At 50.3% G+C, this 11,281-nt stretch overlaps 1 protein-coding gene across 7 annotated transcripts in view; it reads left to right on the forward strand.

The window, feature by feature from the left end:
* LAMB3 (laminin subunit beta 3) overlaps positions 1–11,281 on the forward strand; it is a 53,045-nt gene that overhangs the window by 28,263 nt on the left and 13,501 nt on the right. For 6 of the 7 annotated variants that reach the window (XM_074321967.2, XM_088801661.1, XM_088801662.1 and 3 more), the window contains 7 exons: positions 3,462–3,576; positions 4,101–4,174; positions 5,887–6,078; positions 7,384–7,447; positions 7,841–8,034; positions 9,845–9,965; positions 10,788–10,976. In XM_074321967.2, the coding sequence (XP_074178068.2) occupies positions 3,462–3,576; positions 4,101–4,174; positions 5,887–6,078; positions 7,384–7,447; positions 7,841–8,034; positions 9,845–9,965; positions 10,788–10,976 (949 nt within the window). Of the gene's footprint in view, positions 1–509; positions 652–3,461; positions 3,577–4,100; positions 4,175–5,886; positions 6,079–7,383; positions 7,448–7,840; positions 8,035–9,844; positions 9,966–10,787; positions 10,977–11,281 lie in introns of those variants that run through there. The other variant, XM_019714474.3, reaches the window with a different exon arrangement.

Here is an 11,281-nt window from a genome sequence, read left to right on the forward strand (position 1 = left end):
CTGAATATTAGTCATTTCATATGGAAAACAGGCATATCAGTTTAACATATTGATGTATTTTCTTCCAAACATTTCCCATTTCTTTAAAAATATATTTTTGAGAGCATGATGTATGCACGTTTATTTCCAATTTCTTTTGCATAAAACATTATAATGTGAGCATTTCCCCCATATTTCTCTAATAACTACATAATATTCCATCATTTGGGAATGTCAAGGGCATTTCCACAATCCCGGCTTGAACTGTTCTAGCTCCTATGTCCCATGGCCCCAAGAAAGAGCCTTGTTTCTGGCTCTTGGCCAGGGAGCAGGCTGGGGTCAGCCCCTATCAGGGCTGGGGAGACGGCTCTGGTGACAGCACACCGGAAGGCAGCTGGCTCTTGTCTCTCTGTGGGACATGTGCGGAGTGCAGACAGGATGGGGAGTGGAAAAGTTTGCCCCTGAGAGGCTGAGCAGAGTGGGGAGAAGGGCATGCTCTCTGCCAGGGACCAAAATAGGATTCTGGAGGAGAGTCAGATTCCAGCTGGAAGCTTCTTTTGCCCAGAAAGGAATTATTCTAAGTGCTCAGGTATTTATTGCAGCCACTGACACTTCTGCAGTCTCTGTGTTAACTGAGCTGGGTCAACCTGAGAAGCCGGCTTTCTTCCCAAGGTGCGTTCTGTGCCAAGACCTCCCCCAGGGTCAGCTTCAGGGTCAGACAAGCCCTGTGGGTGAGACAGGATTTCTCCCTCTTTACCATGTTTCCCATGATGTCTGTGCATCTAGCTGGTTACCTAGTGGAAATGAGAGGATGACAGGGAGGGAGGGAGGGAGAGAGGGAGGGGAGGGGAGGGGAGGGGAGGGGAGGGGAGGGGAGGGGAGAGGAGGGAGAGGACCCTCTCTGGTGCTGGTGCCAACACTGGCTATCAGTCAATACGAAAGTCATGTAGCCTCTTTGAACCTCAGCATTCTCATATGTAAATGGGAATAATGCTACTTACCACATAGGGTTGTTGTGAGGCTTAAATACTGTATTTCCCGAAAATAAGACCTACCCCGAAAATAAGCCCCAGTTAAGATCGTCAGCCGGAAGGACACATTTAGTACATTATGATGATGTTCCAGAAGAAGATGATGTGACTCTATTTGAATAAATGTAGATTGTTGTACATGAAAAAATAAGACATCCCCTGAAAATATGCCCTAATGTGTCTTTTGGAGCAAAAATTAATATAAGACCTGGTCTTTTTTTTGGAAACATGATATAAGACCCGGTCTTATTTTTGGGGAAATATGATAGGTTATGGTATGGAGACTCCTAATACAGTACCTGGCACATAGTAGGTGCTCTGTCACTTACTATTGATGTTTTATTACCTCCTCATTCCCCCACCTGCTTTTAAACTCCCCGAGTGCAAGAAGGAAGTATCTAGTAATAATGTTAATGAAAATGTTAGCACTGCTGAGCAGTTACTGTTCATTCACCAAGTATTTATTGAGGGCCTACTATGTGCTGTGCACTTTTCTAAGCGCTGGAAATACAGCAGTAGAGGAAAGTAGTTCTTTCCTTCCCTTATGGAGTATCCATTCTAGTAGGGGGGAGGCCGACAGCAAACAAATACTTAGGCGAATAGACAATAAATGCCTAGTATGTCAAGGGAACAAACATGTGGCAGGGCAGGGAATGGATAGGGACAGAGAGGAACGAGGGGGCAGTGGGGGCCGTTTCATACAGGGCACATGTGCCAGCCATCATTGGAACAGTAAACATTCCAAAAAATTATTGTTTAATAAAGTACTTTGGACATGATGAGGACAGCGCCAGAACCAGGACGGGTGACAATTCTCTTACTCTGCAGAACGGAGGCGAGAGCTGGAAAGTGGGGTGGACGCAGAGGCTCAGTGAGCCAGGACTCCTGGCACCCCTTCCCTGATCACAGTTTCAAGCTTTGTCGGCTGTGGAGAGGAAAGATGGTGTTGGGTGTTATAACTAAGTTATGTGACCTCGTCCCTTTGGGACTGAGCTGTCAGGCTCATCAGCTCAGCACACACCACCTAGTTAGCTTATCACCTTCCCCGGACAGGCCAGAGGGTCAGGGGCTGGCAGGCCTCAGAGAAGGGGGCCAGAGCTCTCCCCTGGTCCTGGTGAGTGGAAGCTTAGGGGAAAGCAGAAGCACGCGGTGTGGGGAAGGCCAGTCGTCCCTGCCCGGAAGGAGCAACAGGTCGGGAGGTTCTTGTCCAAGCCTTGCTTCTCATGGGTGAACTGGGGCGCTCTGAACAGTGTTCTTTACCCTGTGCACAAGGTCTGGGGCTGTGGTTACTCAGAGAAAACAATTGTATGTGTATTGCATGGGGCAGCTGGGACACGGTTATGCTATCTCTGTGGGGTATGTGTGTGCGCGCGTGCGCGTACCTGTGTACATGCACACGGACTAAAAGAACAAGGAAAGGACAAGGGCCATCTTCTCTGGCCATGTTTTTGTTTTTGTTTTTTCTTGGGGATCTCTGCCCCGCTCTGGAGCCCAGGGGCTTCAGCTCTGCCTCTTGTCTCATCCCAGAGCATGGGCAGGCCTGGGAAGGTGTGGCTTTTGGGCTGCCCTCTTTGGCCCAGCTTTTCTTGGGGATGGGCCTCTGCCCTCAGCCCCAGGGCTGCATGCTTTCCTGGCCTGGGGACCGCCCACCTGCACAGTGCTGGTTGGTTAGGGATCATGGGATTCTCTCCTGTGGGTAGGGAACACCAAACCTGGGAAAGATCAAATCCCAGGTATCAGTGTTGGAAGGCCTTAGAGATGTTCTAAACGTTACTAGAATGTTGGCCCCTTGAGGGCAGGGTCTTTGTTTTGTTCACTGTTATAACTCCAGAGCCTTGAGCAGGGTCGAGCACATAGTACATACTCAATAAATGTTGGTTGACTGATTAAATGACTGTGTTCCAACCTCCACTCAATTTACAGAGGAGAAAACTGAGCTCAGCAAGTGGGGTAATAGAGCTAGAACTGGAACCCCAAATTCCCTTGTCCTGTTTGTCTGTCCCCTCTCTCTGATCCTCAGAAACTCTATTTTCCCCAGGCTGCCAGGATTAAGTGAGATGAGATGTAAAACTCTGTAGCCTGCATTTAGCACATAGTAGATGCTAAATTAATGTGAATTTCTCTCCTTTTTTCCTTGGCACCCTTTTCAGGTTTCTCTTCAAGGCAGTGTCACCTACCAAAGATTTTTCTACCACTCCATACCTCTTTCCCAACCATAATATCTATGTACTGTTCACTTAGCTATGTGTTAGGACAGACACAAAGGAATTAAATTAAAAGATGACCAGTGGCCTTGTTTTGAGAGGTTAATCCTTCCAAGTGTATTAATGAAATCAGTGGATCTCCAGGGGGAGCATTTCCATGGAGGGAATGTCCTGGGCTTTCAGGACCCAAGGGGAGAATTCTGTGTGTACCCCGCCTCTGAGTCTCTGTTGTCTCCCTGCCCCACAGTGGCACATGAAATGCTGCAGGTGTGACTCCAGGCTGCCTCACAATTACAACAGTCACCGAGTGGAGAATGTGGCTTCGTCCTCAGGCCCCACACGCTGGTGGCAGTCGCAGAACGGTAAGGCCTTGCCACCTTTAGGCGCCCAAACTTACTGAGGCTCCCATAGGTGGGGGTGGCTGGAGGGTGCCTGGGATCCCTTTGGGACACGGGTGGTTGACAAGCAGAAACTTCTGCCTGCACACTGGAGGTCTTTCCAACGTTGCAGGTAGAAGAGTTTACTGGAAGTTAAGGGAAGGGTGAGAAGAGGTAGGAATACCTTTATTTCACTCCACTTCCTCACAGAGGGCTTGTTGAAGGCACTGAGCTTCGGGAGCAGGTCTGCGTTGAGCAGACAAGTTGAAACTCTGTAAGGTAGTAGGAGCATCAAGTGATGGTGGGAAAGACATTTGGCCAAAAATAGATAGGATCTTGCCTAGATAATGTAAGTGGGAAAATTCCGGTGCCGTTCCTCTCTGAGAGGGAAACTGGAGAATCACAGCGAGAGGGTTTCTGACTTCTGAGAACTGGTGTAGTCCACAGCCTTCTTCCGTGAGGAAGGTGGAAAGTCCCCGGTCTAATGTTCCAACTCTTTGTCCTTCCAGATGTGAACCCTGTCTCTCTGCAGCTGGATCTGGACAGGAAGTTCCAGCTTCAAGGAATCATGATGGATTTTAAGGTGCACTTCCTTGGGGGTGGCAGTGGAATGGAGAGGGACCCTGGGCCCTGTGGGCTTAGACCGCTGGGCAGCAGACTTCTTGTCCATCCAGTGGGGGTGATGACCACGTGCTGGGAGGCCCGCCCTTTCCCAGGCTGGGTGACACTTACCCTGAGCCTGTATCACAGTGACAGCAGAGGCCTCACTCCAGAGAGAACAGTGGCACCGCCAGGGTCCCCGTCCAGGCCATGCAGTGGTTATATATCCGCTTCTTCTCTGCTTCCTCTGCCCTCAACCCATCTAATTAACTCAGCTCTGCCAAGTACCAATTGTGCTGGGCTTGGTCGCATATCATGTGGCCGTGTATTCTTGGTGTCCTCTGTTTTAATAACTTTGCTGATGAGACTGGGTTTCAAACAGCCAAGAAGTGGCCCATCCACGTGAAGGGTATGCTTTGGAGCAATGTACTGCTATTTCTGCTCAGAGCACTCTCGGATTCTGCTTTTACAATGGTCTTCTGAGATGCTCCTTCTGAAGGGAACATGTTTATTCACTGGTGACAGGTCATATTTTTCTTTTCGGAAAAGATTTGATTTTCTTCTTTCTACAGAAATCGTCAAACATTTAAGGATTGAGTTTGGTTAATAAGATTCGATGATCAGGATGGGCGATACCATGTTTAGGAGTTAAAATGAGCTATGAATAAGTAGCAATAGAATCTGATTTCTTGTGTGACCAAGGAAGTTGGCTCTAAGAGCCTCCCTTCAAGAAAAGGTCAAAAGTATTTTGCGAAATACCAGTGTCATTTAAATAAATGCCCACTCTCGAAGGTGACAACTTTGAAGGGCAGCATTCAGTTGGATGGCTACTGTTAGTTTCGGAGTTTTATTATCACTCACCCATTCATGTATATGTCCATGCTTGCTACAGACGTATGTACCACTGATTATATGTTAGGTGGCAGATGTCAGGGGTAAAAAGATGAATAAAGCTAAATCGCAATCCTCAAGTTGCTTCAGTTTATGAGAGAATGTGGTGTGTGCTCTGATACTGGTAAGAAGAGATGTTGGGGAGCACGGGAGAGGGGGCATGTAGCTTGGTCTTGTCTTTGGGGAGGTTTGGGGGGGTGGTCAGAGAACGTGCCCTGGGGGAGATAAGCCTTTCTAGACCAGTAATGGCCCGGTGAAGGGAAAAGTTCATTCTAGGCAAAGAGAACAGTAAAGTGTAAATGTGAAGAGGCAAGAGACAAGAGGGTATATAATTGGAGAGGGGGATGGACCTAGGTTCTGGGGGGCAGGCAGTGTGCGTTTGTGAGAGAGGTAGGGATGCGGTGGTGGTCTGCAAACTAGTGAGAGATGAGTTTACAGGTATAAATGGGGAAGGGGGAGAACAAACAAAAGACTCACCTAGTCATTCAACAAATGTGAACTAAGCATCTCCTGTGTGCTGGATGCGGGGGGGGGGTGGGGGTGGGGGGGTGCAACTGTGATTAAGACAGGCGGGGGCCTATAGCTTACTGTGTGGTTTCAGCCAGGGGGTATTTGGCAATTCCGGGAGACATTGTTGGTTGTCCCAACTGTGAGTATGCTATTGACATCTAGTGAGTAGGGGTCAGGGATGCAGCTCGCCATCCTTGAGACACCAGGTCTGTGGACGCCTGTTTCTGGGACTGTGTCCCCAGGGCTGCCCCTCCCTTCAGTCACTCACGCCCCGCCCTGTCTGCGTCTCTGCAGGGGACCGTGCCCGCTGGAATGCTGATCGAGCGCTCTTCAGACTTCGGCAAGACCTGGCACGCGTACCAGTACCTGGCCACTGACTGCTCCTCCGCCTTCCCCCGCGTCCGCCAGGGCCAGCCTCAGAGCTGGCAGGACGCCCGGTGCCAGTCTCTGCCCCGGAGGCCTAACGGGCACCTAAATGGGGGGAAGGTAGGAAAAGGAACCCTGAAAAAGTAGCCGTGGAGAGGGGTCTGCACCAGCCCATTGCTCACTCCTTCACGCAGACTGGGGAAGAGATAAGCACACCCTCGGGCCCTGCTCCTTGCTGACCCTCCTGAGCAAACCACTTGCTGCTGGTCCTCTTTGCTGCCCGAGGGGTGTTTCAGAAACACGGGGAGTGCGCTGTGTGCCCCAACCGTGCTCTCTGGCCTCATCCTCCCGGCGTGTTGTCCTGTCCCATAGTGGAGAAGGTACAGCCGGCTTTGGTCCAGTGTGAGGACTTTGAGACGGCTAGTTAGTGTCAAGTGAGCAAATTACACAAATTTAACTTAATTTCTGATTTCACCGGTAGGGTTTAACACAAGAACGAACTTTCCCTGTTTAATCCGTCTAGCTAGCCCCACCATCACCCTGGAGGAAATTCGGGCATAAGCCACAGCTCCAGGTCACTGGAACTTAAACCCTGAGCTAGAAAAGAGAACCTGCCTCTAGAAACAGCTCAGAACACCTCTTCCTGCATCCTCCCACCTGGGGTCAGATCCTTTCCTTTCCTCCATAACTGCTTTTCCCACTGTTATGGGGGGCTGTGTGTCCTCCGTTTTCTGGCCCAGGCTCAGGCAGCCCTTGGAGCTGCTGGGATCAGAAGGCCACCCTCCCTGTGGGCAGTACATCTCTTTCCTCCACTGTAACGACGGCTCCTTGATTATAATTGCACCCAGATCCACGGTGACCACATTCTCTGGACCCCAGATCAGGACATAGGACTTGTTCCTGACATGTGGAGGGCTGCTGTGCACGCTCTTCTTGGGATGTGAGAGGACGTCTCATCTAATGAAGGGTTTTTATTAAAACCAAAAAGCATGGTTGAAATTGGGGTCAAGAGAGGGGTGGTCACCACATCCACCCATCCATCCCCGGACCCTGCGTCTTCTCATTCATCCTGGGTTTGGGAAATTGAGTATACCCTGAACCCTTATTGTCATTTCTGGCCCAAGGAAATCAGGAATTCTTGGGATTGCTATATTTTCGATGGTACACACACACACACACACACGCACACACACACGCACACACACACGCACACGCACACGCACACACTCATTTAGGGCCCAGTGATCATCGCACTCCCTGAAGGTGGTGGGCAGGCCTCACGTCCATGGTTGTCTCAGGTTCCAGGTCAGAAGGACCTCAGCGCAGCGCGAGGAGGGCGGGGCATTGAATGGAAAGGACACTTCTTCTGAGCTTGGGGCACACGGTTTAGCTCTTCCCATTGTCTCCCTTTCCCTCTTTCCATAGGTCCAGCTGAACCTTATGAATTTAGCTTCTGGGATTCCAGCAACTCAAAGTCAAAAGATTCAAGGTCAGTGTGGCTGCCCCTCCAGCCGGTGGGACGACGGCTGGGAAATAAAACAGGGTTGGAACCCAGGTCTTGGAACTTTCCTGGTCTTCCATGTTTCTGTCAACATGGTTGGATTGAATACCGGCCCTGCTTACCCCATAGGGTACTGTGGTATCCCCAGAGACCCCAAGGGCCTGAGTTGGAGTCGGGGTGTCTTTTCTGCCATGGGAGAGTTGAGGACTGTGGAGGATGGTCCCTGGCATAACCTTATGAAAGCCGGGCTGCAGGGGAGGTGAAACCAGAATTCCTTTCCTTATCCACCTGCCCGAGGAGACTCCATGTGCCTCTGACTTCTTTTCTTTATTTCCCTTTCCCAATCCCTTCCTTCCTTCCTTGTTGTTTGCCCCCTCTCAGAGCTGGGGCAGATCACAAACCTGAGAATCAACTTCACCAAGCTGGCCCCTGTATCTCAGAGGGGCCGCTATCCACCCAGCGCGTACTATGCAGTGTCCCAGTTGCGTCTGCAGGGGAGCTGCTTCTGTCATGGCCACGCTGACCGCTGTGCCCCCAAGCCTGGAGCCCCTGCCGGCCCCTCCACCACTGTGCAGGTGACAGTCCAGGGTGGGAGGGGCAAGACCAGAGCTGAATAAGGATGTCCTTGAGGCTCCTGGAAAGCAGGTGGCACTAAATTTTAAGACGTGGGTATTTAATATTTTAGCAGTAGTGAAAAGTGATTTTTGTTTCAAAGATCAGAATTTTGTAGCACTTCCTTAGACCTGCATTATGGTTTGGGATTTTTTTTTCTTTCCATTTACATGTGAGCTTATGTGTGAGTGTTGGAGGCAGCGTAAGGCAATGCTTCTCAACCTTGGCTACACATGACTGTTTCCTGGGGAGCTGAAAATATTGCCCAGACCTCGACTCCCAGATACTCTGATTTTGTTCTTGTTTTGTAAAACTTCCAGACGATGTTAATGTACTGCCAGGATTCAGAGCCCCTGGTGTGGGGACTCTGAAGTCCCATCTAGTAATGAGAGAACAGAGTCTAACACAGGTGCCAGGTGTGCCCCCGAGCAGCTGAGCCAGATACATCAGGGATGGGGGGGGGGGGGGGGCGAGAAGCTCCAGCTTATCAAGCAACCCAGGGGATTTTGCTGTGAAAGCAAACCTGAGAACTACCCATAAAGGAGAACCCTGGACCAAGACGAGGGAGCTGTCATTTCATTGTTCTGGGGCTTTAGTTCTGTTAACATATGGGAATGAGATATTTGCTATATGGATAGGCGCTCAAGGAAATCGTGCAAAATGGCCTGCAAGGGAAATAAAGGGGAAATGAACTTCGGTTGCTCTATTCGTTCCACATCTGGGCCAGCTCCTGCTCCTGGCGGCAGAGGAGGCCAAAGGGAGACCAGCTCCAGATTCCTGTCATCTGTTAGGGCCCCTAGAAAACGGACCAGAACACGGACTGAGCGGGACTGCCACGATGACAATGCAACGGGCACAACGTGCTGTGGGGTGGAGCGGAGGGACGGGCCTGCCCAGTCCCAGTGGTTCTAAATCTGGCTACACGAGGGAATCACACTTTAAAAAGGACCGCCGCCTGGCCCTGGCCCCTGAGATTCAGATTGAATTGGACCTGTTGTTGGTATTTTTTAAAAAGCCCCCAGATGATTCTGAAGTGTGCCCAGGGTTGAAGTCCGTGGAACTAGAGTGACCAGAGATGCCTGGTGAAGGAGGTGCCATGCTAGCTAGTAGGATTTTGTTGGTGAATAGAGAGGGAAGGATATTCCAGGTCAAAAGAAAAACATTCGTAAATGCCGAAAGGTGGGGGAAAGTAGGACTTGCAGAGGGAGCAGCTAGAGCTCAGCAAGGCTGTGCTGTCAGGAGGGAGTGGGAGACAAGAACGGAACAAATATACAGGTCCTTGAATGCCAGGCTGAGGGTGTTGGGCTCAATTTAGAAGACAATTAGCCCACAATAGCTATTCTATTTTTGTACCTTAATGAATCGAGTAACAATTCATCATGCAGTCCAATTAGCCAAACAACCTCAGTCGTAGATTATTGGAATATGAATCTCTAGAGGGCCCAGAAGCTTCTAGAATCACAGTTTACCAACAAGGGTATCTGAGCACCTTTCAGGTGCTGCTTTGGACTGACCATCACGGGGGTGTCCAAGTGCAAGGAATGAGCTTGTAAAAACCTAGCTAGAAGAGCAGAGCAGACACGCACACACACACACGCACACGCGGGCGCACAAGCGGGCAGCTGAGTGTTGCTGGAGTTGAGTGATGGCTGGAGGAGCTGGGGTCTGAGCTGGACCCTGAGTGAGGGGCAGGAGGGTGAGAGGAGAGAGTGCGGGTCCATCCTGGGACACTACTTGGATAATCATTCCTGATGACTGACGCCCCTCTCCCAGGTCCATGATGTCTGCGTCTGTCAGCACAACACTGCGGGCCCCAACTGTGAACGCTGTGCACCCTTTTACAACAATCGGCCCTGGAGACCTGCAGATGACCAGAATCCCCATGAATGCCAAAGTATGACCGGCTGAGCTGGGCTTTATTATGACTGTGCTTTATTATTTAAATCGAACCTTCATTGCACCCCTGCGATTGAAGCTCTCCTTGCTCTGTGGGAATGGAGACAGTATTTGGGTTGCAACTGCCCTCTGGCTCCTCCATTCTTTTCCTCATCTAAGGACGGAGGGACTTGGTCCATGCTTTTATGCCACAAGGCCTTTTCTTTCTGATGCTTTGGTTTTCCTGGCCCCTCCACTTGCCTTATCCTGTGTAGGAGGATCTTGTTTCCGACTTCAACTGGCCTCCTGGAGTCAGGGCCTTTCTCTGCATAGATGAGGGAAATGGGGATCCCCAGCCCAGAGAGAGGAGTGAGCCAGTGGGAGAGCCATGATGGCAACGGGGAGCCTTGGAATAGACCATTCAAAGAACTCGCTCTTGGAGAACTGACTCTGGGTGGTGAACACACAAGGGGATTTATAGATGACGTAATACAGAATTGTACACCTGAAATCTACGTAATTTTACTAACAATTGTCACCCCAATAAATTAAAAAAAAGAACTCGCTCTTTGGTCCCACACGGACATTATTCGTGGGTTAGCCCCCACACTGGGAGTCAGGAGGCCCGAGTTACCACTCTACTCTGCTTTCTCACTGGCCACATAACCTTAAATAAACAACATAAATAAACAACACAAGAGTCCCTGGTCCTCGTTTCCCCACTTCCCAAATCTGAGCATCTTGCAGAGTTGCTAGAGATGCCAACGAGCTAACAGAGACACGCTTTGTAGATGGCAGACAGGTGCTGGTCCGTCATCAGCCCGGGGCTCTACTTTTTCAGGGTGCGACTGCAATGGGCACTCAGAGACATGTCACTTCGACCCAGCTGTGTTTGCCACCAGCCAGGGGGCACATGGAGGGGTGTGTGACAACTGCCGGGACCACACTGAGGGCAAGAGCTGTGAGCAGTGTCAGCTGCACTATTTCCGGAACCGGCGCCCTGGCGCTCCCATTCAGGAGACCTGTATCCGTAAGTAGGGGCTCCCCAGGGTACCATCTGTCCAGTACTCCCCATCTGTTCTGGATACAACACAGCACATGGACCTGGAGACACACAAGCCCTCGGGAAACATGAAGACTTGGCCGTGTGTCAGGACTTGTGGGCAATTGTTTTAACTTAGCTGTGCACTGCTAAGCAAATCACCTAACCTCTCTGGACCATCAGTGAATCAGTCAATCAATCATTACGCAGCCCTTAATTTGGGCATAGGAGAGGACAAAGTAAATATAAGATGCAGTTCCTGCTATCAAGAAGCATGCACATCGTTTGGTGAT

This window comes from Rhinolophus sinicus, chromosome 11 (genome assembly GCF_057876585.1).
Source record: "Rhinolophus sinicus isolate RSI-liver-muscle chromosome 11, RSI-T2T, whole genome shotgun sequence".
Classification (NCBI taxonomy): Eukaryota; Metazoa; Chordata; class Mammalia; order Chiroptera; family Rhinolophidae; genus Rhinolophus; species Rhinolophus sinicus.